General features: G+C 46.0%; 1 protein-coding gene across 2 annotated transcripts in view; it reads left to right on the top strand.

The window, feature by feature from the left end:
- Window positions 1-351: 351 nt before the first annotated feature.
- Window positions 352-15,967, top strand: part of ldlrad4a (low density lipoprotein receptor class A domain containing 4a) — a 50,430-nt gene continuing 34,814 nt past the window's right edge. The window contains exon 1 of one of the 2 annotated variants that reach the window (XM_031794982.1): window positions 352-744. In XM_031794982.1, coding sequence (XP_031650842.1) covers window positions 645-744 — 100 coding nt within the window. In that variant the 5' untranslated portion in view covers window positions 352-644. The remainder of the gene's footprint in view (window positions 745-15,967) is intronic. The other variant, XM_031794981.1, reaches the window with a different exon arrangement.

Below are 15,967 nucleotides of genomic sequence, written 5' to 3'. Positions count from 1 at the left end.
TGTGGTAAAAGTCAAGGGGTCTGAATACTTTCCGAAAGCACTGTATGGGGTGTGTCTAGTTTTTTTTGGGGGGGGGGGTCTCAGCTGGTTGGGGTGTGGCTGGTGATGCGGTGGTCTTCTTGGCCTGGGTTCGCTCTGTGTAGGTCCTTCGGGAGTCGGACTAGCAGGTCAGGGAGGTTGTCTCTCTCTCTCACAGCTCCCAATGGCTAGGCCAGCCCCTCTCCCCCTCTTTCTCTCACTGTCATTGTCACCAGCAGCAGTCTCCCTCCTCCACCACCCCACTGCTCCCGAGTCTAGCTCCCCCCCCCCCCCCCCCCCCCCCATGTCTGGCAGCCTGTCTGGAACCGCTCCCCTTTTGGAAAGCGGAGGGAGGAGGGGTGGGGTGTAAGCCTGCCCACACCAGGAGCACGGAACACAGCCATTCTTTTGAATGAATGCGAGAGGGACGCTGGAAAACATTTCAAGATGTGGGGTGTCTATTCACCATAGGTAACATCGCTATATCGTGACTAGGTTGGAATGACGTGAGAAATGTGGAACCATAGAGGCCGACTCTGACAGCGGGAGCTGCTGTACAAGTTGTCAGCCCTGTGTAGGGCCACTGTCGGCGGCTCTTCCCCGGCGTCCCGCTACTCCCGAGCCCCATGCAAAACACAACGGTACCGGGCAGCTCCATCAACTCTAACTCCAATGTCATTTGCTCCTGCAACTGCACTGGATCCCAGTCACAGGGGATGGATATATGTAAGTAACTACGCATTTATGACACTACGTTGCTGTTTTAAAATGAAACCGATTTGCGCATTTATTGTTACAATAAACCGACCGAAAAAGCGACAGGACAGTTGGTTTAACCTGTAACCGTTAAATTGTGACAGCAGTCTCTCGACCGAGCGTAACCGCAATATAGGTTTTTGCTGAATTTCGTGTGTGTTTTAGATAAACGGTGTTGTATTTATTCACTGGATGGTTGGTGGCAGGCTATTTTCGATCATTCTGTCCATCAGAGTTTTAGAAAACGCAGATGTGATGTGTGGTGCATTGCATTAGGATATTATTTAATTGAGGTCACAATGACTCTGGACTTCGATTGTATTTAAAAAGCAATAATAATTAAGTTAATAATGATATTGTCGATGGTTATGTTGGGTGCACATTTCCACATGTATGCCTGTTTCTCAGTGAAACCTAACTCGAAACTATGCGTCCATGTCACATTACGTCTTCAGCTCCAGAGGGGCTGCGCAGACATTCCCCAAAACTCCTGCAGTCTCGGCTAACTTGGCCTACTCCCACATTCAAACATGTCTCATAGTTTGGTAGACGTAGGCCTACATACAGTAGACTACAGTAGGGGATAGGCACGCTACAGCTAACGGCTCAGACTGGAAATAGCTATTTCTTTGTCATCTGTGGCCTAGCCTACATCCCGTTATAGTGGTGGAATATGTGATATTGTCAGACAGAGACAGTAATTCACAGCAGACAGGCAGGCAGACTGGTTGGCAGGCAGGCAGACAGGCAGGCGGTGGGTTCACCCTACCCCCACCTTCCCCCGTGCAGTGTAGAGCAGACCGTCTTGCCTAAACATCCAGACAGGGCTGTGGGTTAGGGCTGTCTGAAACACACAGTGGACAAAGGCCTTGCAATAATGAGCATGGGAACTAAGGCTCTCACCGGGACTCTGCCTGGTGTGTGTTAGTGCAGCCCATGGTTGTAACACATGGCCCAAATATATTCTAACATGTAAATGAGGTGTAGAAGAGACTCTTGTCCCAGCTGTCTAGTGGAGCTAGAGGAAGACTGTGACATGTCCTTAGATTGATTATAGATCAACCTTATGTAGGGAAAATGTTTACTCCAATATGTCTTACAAATAACTAAAATGTTATTTGTCACATGCTTTGTAGTTGTGGACTAAAAGTGCAATGCTTAATAATGAGGGCTTCCCAAAAAGCAGAGAGAAAGATAGAAAAATAATAGAAAATAATAACACCAAGAATAAATACACAAATGAATGTTAACTTGTGCATTCACAAAGTATTCAGACCCCCTTCCCCTTTTCCACATTTTGTTACGTTACAGCCTTATTCAAAACTGTATGACATTTATTTTTTCCTCATCAAACTACACACAATACCCCATAATGACATCACAATACCCCATAATGACATCACAATACCCCATAATGACAAAACAAAAACAGGATTTTAGAAATGTAGACAAATGTATTAAAAATAAATAACAGAAATATCTTATTTACATAAGTATTCAGACGCTTTACTATGAGACTCAAAATTGAGCTCAGGTGCATCGAGGCACAGATCTGGGGAAGGGTACTAAAAAATGTCTGCAGCATTGAAGGTCCAAGAACACAGTGGCCTCCATCATTCTTAAATGGAAGAAGTTTGGAACCACCAAGACTCTTCCTAGAGCTGGCTGCCTGACCAAACTGAGCAATCGGGAGAGAAGGGCCTTGGTCAGGGAGGTGACCAAGGACTCAATGGTCACTTTGACAGAGCTCAAGAGATCATCTGTGGAGATGGGAGAACCTTCCAGAAGTACAACCATCTCTGCAGCCCTCCACCAGTCAGGCCTTTATGGTAGAGTGTCCAGACGGAAACCACTCCTCAGTAAAAGGCACATGACAGCCTGCTTGGACAGATTTGTACCTTGTCAGCTCAGGGGTTTGAACTAGAAACCTTCCGGTTACTAGTCCAACGCTCTAACCACTAGGCTACCCTGCCGTGTATTGTGATGTCATTATAAGGGTACTGTGTGTAGATTGATGAACAAAATATATCATCCATTCTAGAATAAGCCTGTAATGTATGTCTTGTTGTTGAAAAAGTCAGGGTTCTGAATACTTTCCGAAAGCACTATACACCGGGTACCAGTACTGAGTCAATGTGCGGGGGTACGATGTAATAACATGGGTATATACAGGAAGTACCAGTACTGAGTCAATGTGCGGGGGTACGATGTAATAACATGGCTATATACAGGAAGTACCAGTACTGAGTCAATGTGCGGGGGTACGATGTAATAACATGGCTATATACAGGAAGTACCAGTACTGAGTCAATGTGCGGGGGTACGATGTAATAACATGGCTATATACAGGAAGTACCAGTACTGAGTCTATGTGCGGGGGTACGATGTAATAACATGGGTATATACAGGAAGTACCAGTACTGAGTCAATGTGCGGGGGTACGATGTAATAACATGGGTATATACAGGAAGTACCATAACCATCTTTATTTAACTAGGCAAGTCAGTTAAAAACACATTCTTAACTGACGGCCTAGGACGGCCTAGGAACGGTGGGTGAACAGCCTCGTTCAGGGGCAGAAAGACTCAGCTCGGGGGATCCAATCTTGCAACCTTACAGTTAGCTAGTCCAACGCAATAACGACCTGCCTCTCTCTCGTTGCACTCCACAAGGAGACTGCCTGTTACGCGAATGCAGTAAGCCAAGGTAAGTTGCTAGCTAGCATTAAACTTATCTTATAAAAAACAATCAATCATAATCACTAGTTAACTACACATGGTTGATGATATTACTAGATATTATCTAGCGTGTCCTGTGTTGCATATAATCTGACTGAGCATACAAGCATACAAGTATCTAAGCATCTGACTGAGCGGTGGTAGGCAGAAGCAGGCGCGTAAACATTCATTCAAACAGCACTTTAGTGCATTTTGCCAGCAGCTCTTCGTTGTGCGTCAAGCATTGCGCTGTTTATTACTTCAAACCTATCAACTCCCGAGATGACGCTGGTGTGTCCGAAGTGAAATGGCTGGCTAGTTAGCGCGCGCTAATAGTGTTTCAAACTTCACTCGCTCTGAGCCTTCTAGTAGTTGTTCCCCTTGCTCTGCATGGGTAACGTTGCTTCGATGTGGTGGCTGTTGTCGTTGTGTTGCTGGTTCGAGCCCAGGGAGGAGCGAGGAGAGGGACGGAAGCTATACTGTTACACTGGCAATACTAAAGTGCCTATAAGAACATCCAATAGTCAACGGTTAATGAAATACAAATGGTATAGAGGGAAATAGTCCTATAATAACTACAACCTAAAACTTCTTACCTGGGAATATTGAAGACTCATGTTAAAAGGGACCACCAGATTTCATATGTTCTCATGTTCTGAGCAAGGAACTGAAACGTTAGCTTTCTTACATAGCACATATTGCACTTTTACGTTCTTCTCCAACACTTTGTTTTTGCATTATTTAAACCAAATTGAACATGTTTCATTATCTACTTGAGGCTAAATTGATTTTATTGATGTATTATATTAAACTGGTTAAGGCTATGGGTTCCTCTACAGGAACTACACCCCCCCGTTCAGCTGAAACGGTGGCGCAGGGAATGCAAACATATTCTTAGAAATATTTAACCTCCACACATTAAGTCCAATACCTCCAATACCTCAAATGAAAGATAAACACCTTGTTCATCTACCCAGCGTGTCAGATTTTAAAAATGTTTTACGGCGAAAACACAGCATATATTGATGTTAGACCACCACCAAAACAAAGAGAAAACGTAGCCATTTTGTAACCACAAAATATTAAATGACAAAAGCAGGATGAAAAAATAAATAATTCACTAACCTCTTGAAAATGTTCATCAGATGACAGTCATATGACATGTTACACAGTACATTTATGTTTTGTTCGATAATATGCATTTTATATCCATAAATCTCGGTTTACATTGACGCCATGTTCAGAAAATTATCCAAAATGTCCGGAGGAATTATAGAAAGCTACGCCAGATAACAGAAATACTCATCATAAACTTTGACTAAAGATACATGTTCTACATATAATTAAAAAGATACACTGGTTCTTAATGCAACCGCTGTGTCACATTTTTTTTTACATTACAGAAAAAGCCTAACATTGCAATAATCTGAGACAGCGCTCAGACGTAACAATATTTCTCCGCTATGTTGGAGTCAACAGAAATACAGAATTACAACATAAATATTCCCTTACCTTTGATCATCTTCGATCAGAATGTAGTGCAAGTAGTCCTAGTTCAACAATAAATCATTTTGTTTCATAATGTTCAATTCTAGTGTCCATGTAGCAGCATCTGCTACCACTTTCAGCTCAAATGCCCAAAAAATTACTTCTGGTCCAGGATAATTTTGCATCAAAACTTCCAAATTACATATTACAGGTCGACGAAACTGGTCAAACTAAGTGCAGAATCAATCTTCAGGATGTTATAATCATACACATCGAATGGCATTCCAACCGGGACATCCTAGTTCATCTGGGGCTGATTGGAACAGACGAAGCACTCCAACGCATATGCGCTTTCAATCACATGAATCTTTTGCGACACTTTAGCACTTTCCTTCCCATTAGGTCAAAGTTCACAGCAAATGCTCCATTACACTTTCTACTGAATGAGGACATCTAGTGGAAGACATAGGAAGTGTTTCCAGATCCATAACTTGTTGGGAAGGGAGGGGGCGATGACGTCAAAGTTGCCCCAACTTTCAGGATTTCAAAACTAGTTTGCAAGATTGCCTGCCCTGTGAGTTCTGTTATACTCACAGACATAATTCAAACGGGTTTAGAAACTTCAGAGTGTTTTCTATCCAATATTAATTATAATATGCATATATTAGCAATTTAGGACAGATTTTGATGCAGTTCACTATGGGCACGCAATTCATCCAAAGGGGAAATACTGCCCCCTATCCTTAACTTAAGTTAAAATAAGTGTTAATTCAGTATTGTTGTAATTGTCACCATTACAAATACATTTTTTTAAATCGGCCTATTAATCGGTATCAGCTTTTTTGGTCCTCCAATAATCAGTATCGGTATCGGCGTTGAAAAATCATAATCGGTCGACCTCTAATACAAGGAGTACCAGTGCTGAGTCGATGTGCAGGGGTACGAGGTAATAACTTGGCCATATACAGGGAGTACCAGTAGATAGATAATAAACAGTAGCAGCAGTGTATGTTATGAGTCAAAAGAGTTGATGCAAAAAGGGCCAATGCAGATAGTCCACTATTTGGTGATCTTATGGCTTGGGGGTAGAAGCTGTTCAGGATCGTGTTGGTTCCAGTACCAGTGTTGGTACTGCATTTCGTGCGGTAGCAGGGAGAATAGTCTATGGCTTAGGTGGCTGGAGTCTTTCACAATATTTAGGGCCTTCCTCTGACACCACAAGACGTAGAGGTTGGTTCTGGATGGCAGGGAGCTCGGCCCCAGTGATGTACTGGGCTGTACGCATTACCATCTGTAGTGCCTTGCGGTGATGCAGCCAGTCAAGATGCTCTCAATGGTGCAACTGTAGAACTTTTTGAGAATCTGAGGGCCCGTTTGAACCTTTCAGCCTCCTGAGGGGGAAGAGGTGCTGCTGTGTCCTCTTCACAACTGTGTTGGTGTGTGGACCATGTTAAGTCCTTAGTTATGTGGACACTAACATGGGTGGAGCATATTAAGTCCTTAGTGATGTGGACACTGAATAGAGTATACAGTATAAGGAATGCTACAGTGTAAACATTTGCCATACATTTGTTTGAATTTGTAATTATGCTCATTGTCTGTCTCTCCTGGGAAGGATATTTCAAACAGACTACTTATTACTAACATAATGTCGTTTTTATGTCTGATTCAATTACAAAACATTGTGATACTGTATCCTACAGTATGCCAGTCTGTTTCAAAACATCATTATACAGCTCTGGACTGACCTACATCAAATCAAATCAAATCAAATTTTATTTGTCACATACACATGGTTAGCAGATGTTAATGCGAGTGTAGCAAAATGCTTGTGCTTCTAGTTCCGACAATGCAGTAATAACCAACGAGTAATCTAACTAACAATTACAAAACTACTACCTTATACACACAAGTGTAAGGGGATAAAGAATATGTGCATAAAGATATATGAGTGAGTGATGGTACAGAGCGGCATAGGCAAGATACAGTAGATGGTATTGAGTACAGTATATACATATGAGATGAGTATGTAAACAAAGTGGCATAGTTAAAGTGGCTAGTGATACATGTATTACATAAGGATGCAGTAGATGATATAGAGTACAGTATATACGTATACATATGAGATGAATAATGTAGGGTATGTAAACATTATATTAAGTAGCATTGTTTAAAGTGGCTAGTGATATATTTTACATCAATAACCCATTATTAAAGTGGCTGGAGTTGAGTCAGTGTGTTGGCAGCAGCCACTCAATGTTAGTGGTGGCTGTTTAACAGTCTCATGGCCTTGAGATAGAAGCTGTTTTTCAGTCTCTCGGTCCCAGCTTTGATGCACCTGTACTGACCTCGCCTTCTGGATGATAGCGGGGTGAACAGGCAGTGGCTCGGGTGGTTGTTGTCCTTGATGATCTTTATGGCCTTCCTGTGACATTGGGTGGTGTAGGTGTCCTGGAGGGCAGGTAGTTTCTCTTTCTGGACTCTCCAGTCTCTCTCTGACTCTCTTCTCTCTTTATGGACTCTCCAGTCTCTCTCTGACTCTCTCTCTCTTTCTGGACTCTCCAGTCTCTCTGACTCTCTCTCTTTCTGGACTCTCCATTCTCTCTTTCTGACTCTCTCTTTCTCTCTGGACTCTCCAGTCTCTCTCTGACTCTCTCTCTTTATGGACTCTCCAGTCTCTCTCTGATTATCTCTCTCTCTCTTTTTCTGAACTCTCCAGTCTCTCTGACTCTCTCTCTCTCTTTCTGGACTCTCCAGTCTCTTTCTTACTCTCTCTCTCTCTTTCTGGACTCTCCATTCTCTCTCTGATTCTCTCTCTCTCTCTCTTTCTGGACTCTCCAGTCTCTCTCTGACTCTCTCTCTCTTTCTGGACTTTCCAGTCTCTCTCTGACTCTCTCTCTCTTTCTGGACTCTCCATTCTCTCTCTCTGACTCTCTCTCTCTTTCTCTGGTACTCTCTTTCTGACTCTCTCTTTCTCTCTGGACTCTCCAGTCTCTCTCTGACTCTCTCTCTTTATGGACTCTCCAGTCTCTCTCTGACTCTCTCTCTCTTTATGGACTCTCCAGTCTCTCTCTGATTCTCTCTCTCTCTCTTTCTGGACTCTCCAGTCTCTCTCTGACACTCTCTCTTTTTCTGAACTATCCAGTCTCTCTGACTCTCTCTCTCTCTTTCTGGACTTTCCAGTCTCTCTCTGACTCTCTCTCTTTCTGGACTCTCCATTCTCTCTCTCTGACTCTCTCTCTCTTTCTCTGGTACTCTCTTTCTGACTCTCTCTTTCTCTCTGGACTCTCCAGTCTCTCTCGAACTCTCTCTCTTTATGGACTCTCCAGTCTCTCTCTGACTCTCTCATTCTTTATGGACTCTCCAGTCTCTCTCTGATACTCTCTCTCTCTCTTTCTGGACTCTCCAGTCTCTCTCTGACACTCTCTCTCTTTTTCTGAACTATCCAGTCTCTCTGACTCTCTCTCTCTCTTTCTGGACTCTCCAGTCTCTTTCTTACTCTCTCTCTCTCTCTTTCTGGACTCTCCATTCTCTCTCTGATTCTCTCTCTCTCTCTTTCTGGACTCTCCAGTCTCTCTCCGACTCTCTCTCTCTTTCTGGACTCTCCAGTCTCTCTCTGACTCTCTCTCTCTTTCTGGACTCTCCAGTCTCTCTCTGACTCTCTGCCTCTCTTTTTCTGGACTCTCCAGTCTCTCTCTGACTCTCTCTCTCTTTCTGGACTCTCCAGTCTCTCTGTGACTCTCTTTCTCTGGTACTCTCTCCCTGCCTCTCTCTTTCTCTCTGGACTCTCCAGTCTCTCTCTAACTCTCTCTCTTTCTGGACTCTCCAGTCTCTCTCTGACTGTCTCTCTCTGGACTCTTCAGGCTCTCTCTGCCTCTCTCACTCTCTCTTTCTGGACTCTCCAGTCTCTCTCTCTGACTCTCTCTCTTTCTCTGGTACTCTCTCTCTGACTCTCTCTGGACTCTCCAGTCTCTCTCTGACTCTCTCTCTCTTTCTGGACTCTCCAGTCTCTCTCTGCCTCTCTCTCTCTTTCTGGACTCTCCATTCTCTCTCTGACTCTCTCTCTCTTTCTGGACTCTCCAGTCTCTCTGTGACTCTCTTTCTCTGGTACTCTCTCCCTGCCTCTCTCTTTCTCTCTGGACTCTCCAGTCTCTCTCTAACTCTCTCTCTTTCTGGACTCTCCAGTCTCTCTCTGACTGTCTCTCTCTGGACTCTTCAGGCTCTCTCTGCCTCTCTCACTCTCTCTTTCTGGACTCTCCAGTCTCTCTCTGACTCTCTCTCTCTTTCTTGACTCTCCAGTCTCTCTCTGACTCTTCTCTCTTTCTGGACTCTCCAGTCTCTCTCTTACTCTCTCTCATTCTGGACTCTCCAGTCTCTCTCTGACTCTCTCTCTCTTTATGGACTCTCCATTCTCTCTCTCTGACTCTCTCTCTCTTTCTCTGGTACTCTCTCTTTCTCTCTGGACTCTCCAGTCTCACTCTGACCCTCTCTCTTTCTGGACTCTCCAGTCTCTCTCTGACTCTCTCTCTCTCTTTCTGGACTCTCCAGTCTCTCTCTGACTCTCTCTCTCTTTCTGGACTCTCCAGTCTCTCTCTGACTCTCTTCCTCTCTCTTTCTGGACTCTCCATTCTCTCTCTCTGACTCTCTCTCTTTCTCTGGTACTCTCCAGTCCCTCTCTGACCCTCTGCCTCTCTCTTTCTGGACTCTCCAGTCTCTCTCTGACTCTCTCTCTCTTTCTGGACACTCCAGTCTCTCTCGTACTCTCTCTCTTTATGGACTCTCCTGTCTCTCTCTGACTCTCTCTCTTTCTGGACTCTCCAATCTCTCTCTGACTCTCTCTCTCTTTCTGGACTCTCCAGTCTCTCTCTCGGACTCTCTCTTTCTCTGGTGCTCTCTCTCTGACTCTCTCTCTCTTTCTGGACTCTCCAGTCTCTCTCTGACTCTCTCTTTCTGGACTCTCCATTCTCTCTCTCTGACTCTCTCTCTCTTTCTCTGGTACTCTCTCTCTGACTCTCTCTTTCTCTCTGGACTCTCCAGTCTCTCTCTGACTCTCTCTGTTTATGGACTCTCCAGTCTCTCTCTGACTCTCTCTTTCTTTATGGACTCTCCAGTCTCTCTCTGACTATCTCTCTCTCTTTCTGGACTCTCCAGTCTCTCTCTGACTCTCTCTCTCTTTCTGGACTCTCCAGTCTCTCTCTGACTCTCTGCCTCTCTCTTTCTGGACTCTCCCGTCTCTCTCTGACTCTCTCTCTCTCTTTCTGGACTCTCCAGTCTCTCTGTTTCTCTCTCTCTCTTTCTGGACTCTCTAGTCTCTCTCTGACTCTCTCTCTTTCTGGACTCTCCATTCTCTCTCTCTGACTCTCTCTCTCTCTTTCTCTGGTACTCTCTCTCTGACTCTCTCTCTCTTTCTGGGCTCTCCAGTCTCTCTCTCTGACTCTCTCTCTCTCTCTTCCTCTGGTACTCTCTCTGGACTCTCCAGTCTCTCTCTGACTCTCTCTCTTTCTGGACTCTCCAGTCTCTCTCTGACTCTCTCTCTTTCTTTCTGGACTCTCCAGTCTCTCTCTCTGACTCTCTCTCTCTTTCTGGACTCTCCAGTCTCTCTCTGACTCTCTCTCTCTTTCTGGACTCTCCAGTCTCTCTCTGACTCTCTCTCTCTCTCTTTCTGGACTCTCCAGTCTCTCTCTGCCTCTCTGCCTCTCTCTTTCTGGACTCTCCAGTCTCTCTCTGACTCTCTCTCTCTTTCTGGACTCTCCAGTCTCTCTCTCTGACTCTCTCTCTCTTTCTCTGGTACTCTCTCTCTGGACTCTCCAGTCTCTCTCTGGCTCTCTCTCTCTTTCTGGACTCTCCAGTCTCTCTCTGCCTCTCTCTCTTTCTGGACTCTCCAGTCTCTCTGTGACTCTCTCTCTTTCTCTGGTACTCTCTCCCTGCCTCTCTCTTTCTCTCTGGACTCTCCAGTCTCTCTCTAACTCTCTCTCTTTCTGGACTCTCCAGTCTCTCTCTGACTGTCTCTCTTTGGACTCTTCAGGCTCTCTCTGCCTCTCTCACTCTCTCTTTCTGGACTCTCCAGTCTCTTTCTGCCTCTCTCTCTCTTTCTGGACTCTCCAGTCTCTCTCTGACTCTCTCTCTCTCTTTCTGGACTCTCCAGTCTCTCTGTGACTCTCTTTCTCTGGTACTCTCTCCCTGCCTTTCTCTTTCTCTCTGGACTCTCCAGTCTCTCTCTAACTCTCTCTCTTTCTGGACTCTCCAGTCTCTCTCTGACTGTCTCTCTCTGGACTCTTCAGGCTCTCTCTGCCTCTCTCACTCTCTCTTTCTGGACTCTCCATTCTCTCTCTGACTCTCTCTCTTTCTTGACTCTCCAGTCTCTCTCTGACTCTTCTCTCTTTCTGGACTCTCCAGTCTCTCTCTTACTCTCTCTCTCTTTCTGGACTCTCCAGTCTCTCTCTAACTCTCTCTCTTTCTGGACTCTCCAGTCTCTCTCTGACTCTTCTCTCTCTTTCTGGACTCTCCAGTCTCTCTCTGACTGTCTCTCTCTGGACTCTTCAGGCTCTCTCTGCCTCTCTCACTCTCTCTTTCTGGACTCTCCAGTCTCTCTCTGACTCTCTCTCTTTCTGGACTCTCCAGTCTCTCTCTTACTCTCTCTCTCTTTCTGGACTCTCCAGTCTCTCTCTGACTCTCTCTCTCTTTCTGGACTCTCCAGTCTCTCTTTCTCTCTCTCTTTATGGACTCTCCATTCTCTCTCTCTGACTCTCTCTCTCTTTCTCTGGTACTCTCTCTTTCTCTCTGGACTCTCCAGTCTCACTCTGACCCTCTCTCTTTCTGGACTCTCCAGTCTCTCTCTGACTCTCTCTCTCTCTTTCTGGACTCTCCAGTCTCTCTCTGACTCTCTCTCTCTTTCTGGACTCTCCAGTCTCTCTCTGACTCTCTGCCTCTCTCTTTCTGGACTCTCCATTCTCTCTCTCTGACTCTCTCTCTTTCTCTGGTACTCTCCAGTCCCTCTCTGACCCTCTGCCTCTCTCTTTCTGGACTCTCCAGTCTCTCTCTGACTCTCTCTCTCTTTCTGGACTCTCCAGTCTCTCTCTTACTCTCTCTCTCTTTCTGGACTCTCCAGTCTCTCTCGTACTCTCTCTCTTTATGGACTCTCCTGTCTCTCTCTGACTCTCTCTCTCTTTCTGGACTCTCCAATCTCTCTCTGACTCTCTCTGTCTTTCTGGACTCTCCAGTCTCTCTCTCTGACTCTCTCTTTCTCTGGTGCTCTCTCTCTGACTCTCTCTCTCTTTCTGGACTCTCCAGTCTCTCTCGGACTCTCTCTTTCTGGACTCTCCATTCTCTCTGACTCTCTCTCTCTTTCTCTGGTACTCTCTCTCTGACTCTCTCTTTCTCTCTGGATTCTCCAGTCTCTCTCTGACTCTCTCTGTTTATGGACTCTCCAGTCTCTCTCTGACTCTCTCTTTCTTTATGGACTCTCCAGTCTCTCTGATTCTCTCTCTCTCTCTTTCTGGACTCTCCAGTCTCTCTCTGACTATCTCTCTCTCTTTCTGGACTCTCCAGTCTCTCTCTGACTCTCTCTCTTTTTCTGGACTCTCCAGTCTCTCTCTGACTCTCTGCCTCTCTCTTTCTGGACTCTCCAGTCTCTCTCTGACTCTCTCTCTCTTTCTGGACTCTCCAGTCTCTCTGTTTCTCTCTCTCTCTTTCTGTACTCTCTAGTCTCTCTCTGACTCTCTCTCTTTCTGGACTCTCCATTCTCTCTCTCTGACTCTCTCTCTCTTTCTCTGGTACTCTCTTTCTGACTCTCTCTCTCTTTCTGGGCTCTCCAGTCTCTCTCTCTGACTCTCTCTCTCTCTTCCTCTGGTACTCTCTCTGGACTCTCCAGTCTCTCTCTGACTCTTTCTCTGACTCTCTCTTTCTTTCTGGACTCTCCAGTCTCTCTCTGATTCTCTCTCTCTTTCTTTCTGGACTCTCCAGTCTCTCTCTGGTACTCTCTGTTTATGGACTCTCCAGTCTCTCTCTGACTCTCTCTCTCTTTATGGACTCTCCAGTCTCTCTCTGATTCTCTCTCTCTCTCTTTCTGGACTCTCCAGTCTCTCTCTGACACTCTCTCTCTTTTTTCTGAACTCTCCAGTCTCTCTGACTCTCTCTCTCTCTTTCTGGACTCTCCAGTCTCTTTCTTACTCTCTCTCTCTTTCTGGACTCTCCATTCTCTCTCTCTGACTCTCTTTCTCTGATACTCTCTTTCTGACTCTCTCTTTCTCTCTGGACTCTCCAGTCTCTCTCTGACTCTCTCTCTTTATGGACTCTCCAGTCTCTCTCTGACTCTCTCATTCTTTATGGACTCTCCAGTCTCTCTCTGATACTCTCTCTCTTTCTGGACTCTCCAGACTCTCTCTGACTCTCTCTCTCTCTTTCTGGATTCTCCAGTCTCTTTCTTACTCTCTCTCTCTCTTTCTGGACTCTCCAGTCTCTCTCTGACTCTCTCTCTTTCTGGACTCTCCAGTCTCTCTCTGACTCTCTCTCTCTTTCTCTGGTACTCTCTCTCTGGACTCTCCAGTCTCTCTCTGACTCTCTCTCTCTTTCTGGACTCTCCAGTCTCTCTCTGCCTCTCTCTCTCTCTTTCTGGACTCTCCAGTCTCTCTCTGACTCTCTCTCTCTTTCTGGACTCTCCAGTCTCTCTGTGACTCTCTCTCTTTCTCTGGTACTCTCTCCCTGCCTCTCTCTTTCTCTCTGGACTCTCCAGTCTCTCTCTAACTCTCTCTCTTTCTGGACTCTCCAGTCTCTCTCTGACTCTCTCTCTCTTTCTGGACTCTCCAGTCTCTCTCTCTGACTCTCTCTCTCTTTCTCTGGTACTCTCTCTCTGACTCTCTCTGGACTCTCCAGTCTCTCTCTGACTCTCTCTCTCTTTCTGGACTCTCCAGTCTCTCTGCCTCTCTCTCTCTTTCTGGACTCTCCATTCTCTCTCTGACTCTCTCTCTCTCTCTTTCTGGACTCTCCAGTCTCTCTGTGACTCTCTTTCTCTGGTACTCTCTCCCTGCCTCTCTCTTTCTCTCTGGACTCTCCAGTCTCTCTCTAACTCTCTCTCTTTCTGGACTCTCCAGTCTCTCTCTGACTGTCTCTCTCTGGACTCTTCAGGCTCTCTCTGCCTCTCTCACTCTCTCTTTCTGGACTCTCCAGTCTCTCTCTGACTCTCTCTCTCTTTCTTGACTCTCCAGTCTCTCTCTGACTCTTCTCTCTTTCTGGACTCTCCAGTCTCTCTCTTACTCTCTCTCTCTTTCTGGACTCTCCAGTCTCTCTCTGACTCTCTCTCTTTCTGGACTCTCCACTCTCTCTCTTTCTCTCTCTCTTTATGGACTCTCCATTCTCTCTCTCTGACTCTCTCTCTCTTTCTCTGGTACTCTCTCTCTCTTTCTGGACTCTCCAGTCTCTCTCTGACTCTCTCTCTCTCTTTCTGGACTCTCCAGTCTCTCTCTGACTCTCTCTCTCTTTCTGGACTCTCCAGTCTCTCTCTGACTCTCTGCCTCTCTCTTTCTGGACTCTCCATTCTCTCTCTGTGACTCTCTCTCTTTCTCTGGTACTCTCTCCCTGCCTCTCTCTTTCTCTCTGGACTCTCCAGTCTCTCTCTAACTCTCTCTCTTTCTGGACTCTCCAGTCTCTCTCTGACTGTCTCTCTTTGGACTCTTCAGGCTCTCTCTGCCTCTCTCACTCTCTCTTTCTGGACTCTCCAGTCTCTTTCTGCCTCTCTCTCTCTTTCTGGACTCTCCAGTCTCTCTCTGACTCTCTCTCTCTCTTTCTGGACTCTCCAGTCTCTCTGTGACTCTCTTTCTCTGGTACTCTCTCCCTGCCTTTCTCTTTCTCTCTGGACTCTCCAGTCTCTCTCTAACTCTCTCTCTTTCTGGACTCTCCAGTCTCTCTCTGACTGTCTCTCTCTGGACTCTTCAGGCTCTCTCTGCCTCTCTCACTCTCTCTTTCTGGACTCTCCATTCTCTCTCTGACTCTCTCTCTTTCTTGACTCTCCAGTCTCTCTCTGACTCTTCTCTCTTTCTGGGACTCTCCAGTCTCTCTCTTACTCTCTCTCTCTTTCTGGACTCTCCAGTCTCTCTCTAACTCTCTCTTTCTGGACTCTCCAGTCTCTCTCTGACTGTCTCTCTCTGGACTCTTCAGGCTCTCTCTGCCTCTCTCACTCTCTCTTTCTGGACTCTCCAGTCTCTCTCTGACTCTCTCTCTTTCTTGACTCTCCAGTCTCTCTGTGACTCTTCTCTCTCTTTCTGGACTCTCCAGTCTCTCTCTGACTCTCTCTCTCTTTCTGGACTCTCCAGTCTCTCTCTGCCTCTCTCTCTCTCTTTCTGGACTCTCCAGTCTCTCTGTGACTCTCTCTCTTTCTCTGGTACTCTCTCCCTGCCTCTCTCTTTCTCTCTGGACTCTCCAGTCTCTCTCTAACTCTCTCTCTTTCTGGACTCTCCAGTCTCTCTCTGACTGTCTCTCTTTGGACTCTTCAGGCTCTCTCTGCCTCTCTCACTCTCTCTTTCTGGACTCTCCAGTCTCTTTCTGCCTCTCTCTCTCTTTCTGGACTCTCCAGTCTCTCTGTGACTCTCTTTCTCTGGTACTCTCTCCCTGCCTTTCTCTTTCTCTCTGGACTCTCCAGTCCTCTGTCTAACTCTCTCTCTTTCTGGACTCTCCAGTCTCTCTCTGACTGTCTCTCTCTGGACTCTTCAGGCTCTCTCTGCCTCTCTCACTCTCTCTTTCTGGACTCTCCATTCTCTCTCTGACTCTCTCTCTTTCTTGACTCTCCAGTCTCTCTCTGACTCTCTCTCTCTTTCTGGACTCTCCAGTCTCTCTCTCTGACTCTCTCTCTCTTTCTCTGGTACTCTCTCTCTGACTCTCTCTGGACTCTCCAGTCTCTCTCTGACTCTCTCTCTCTTTCTGGACTCTCCAGTCCTCTCTGACTCTCTCTCTCTTCTGGACTCTCCATTCTCTCTCTGACTCTTCTCTCTCTCTTT

The sequence above is a fragment of the Oncorhynchus kisutch genome, linkage group LG17 (assembly GCF_002021735.2).
Source record: "Oncorhynchus kisutch isolate 150728-3 linkage group LG17, Okis_V2, whole genome shotgun sequence".
Lineage (NCBI taxonomy): Eukaryota > Metazoa > Chordata > Actinopteri > Salmoniformes > Salmonidae > Oncorhynchus > Oncorhynchus kisutch.
Note: the sequence above shows the minus strand (reverse complement) of the source record. Positions and strands in the feature narration are given on the sequence as shown.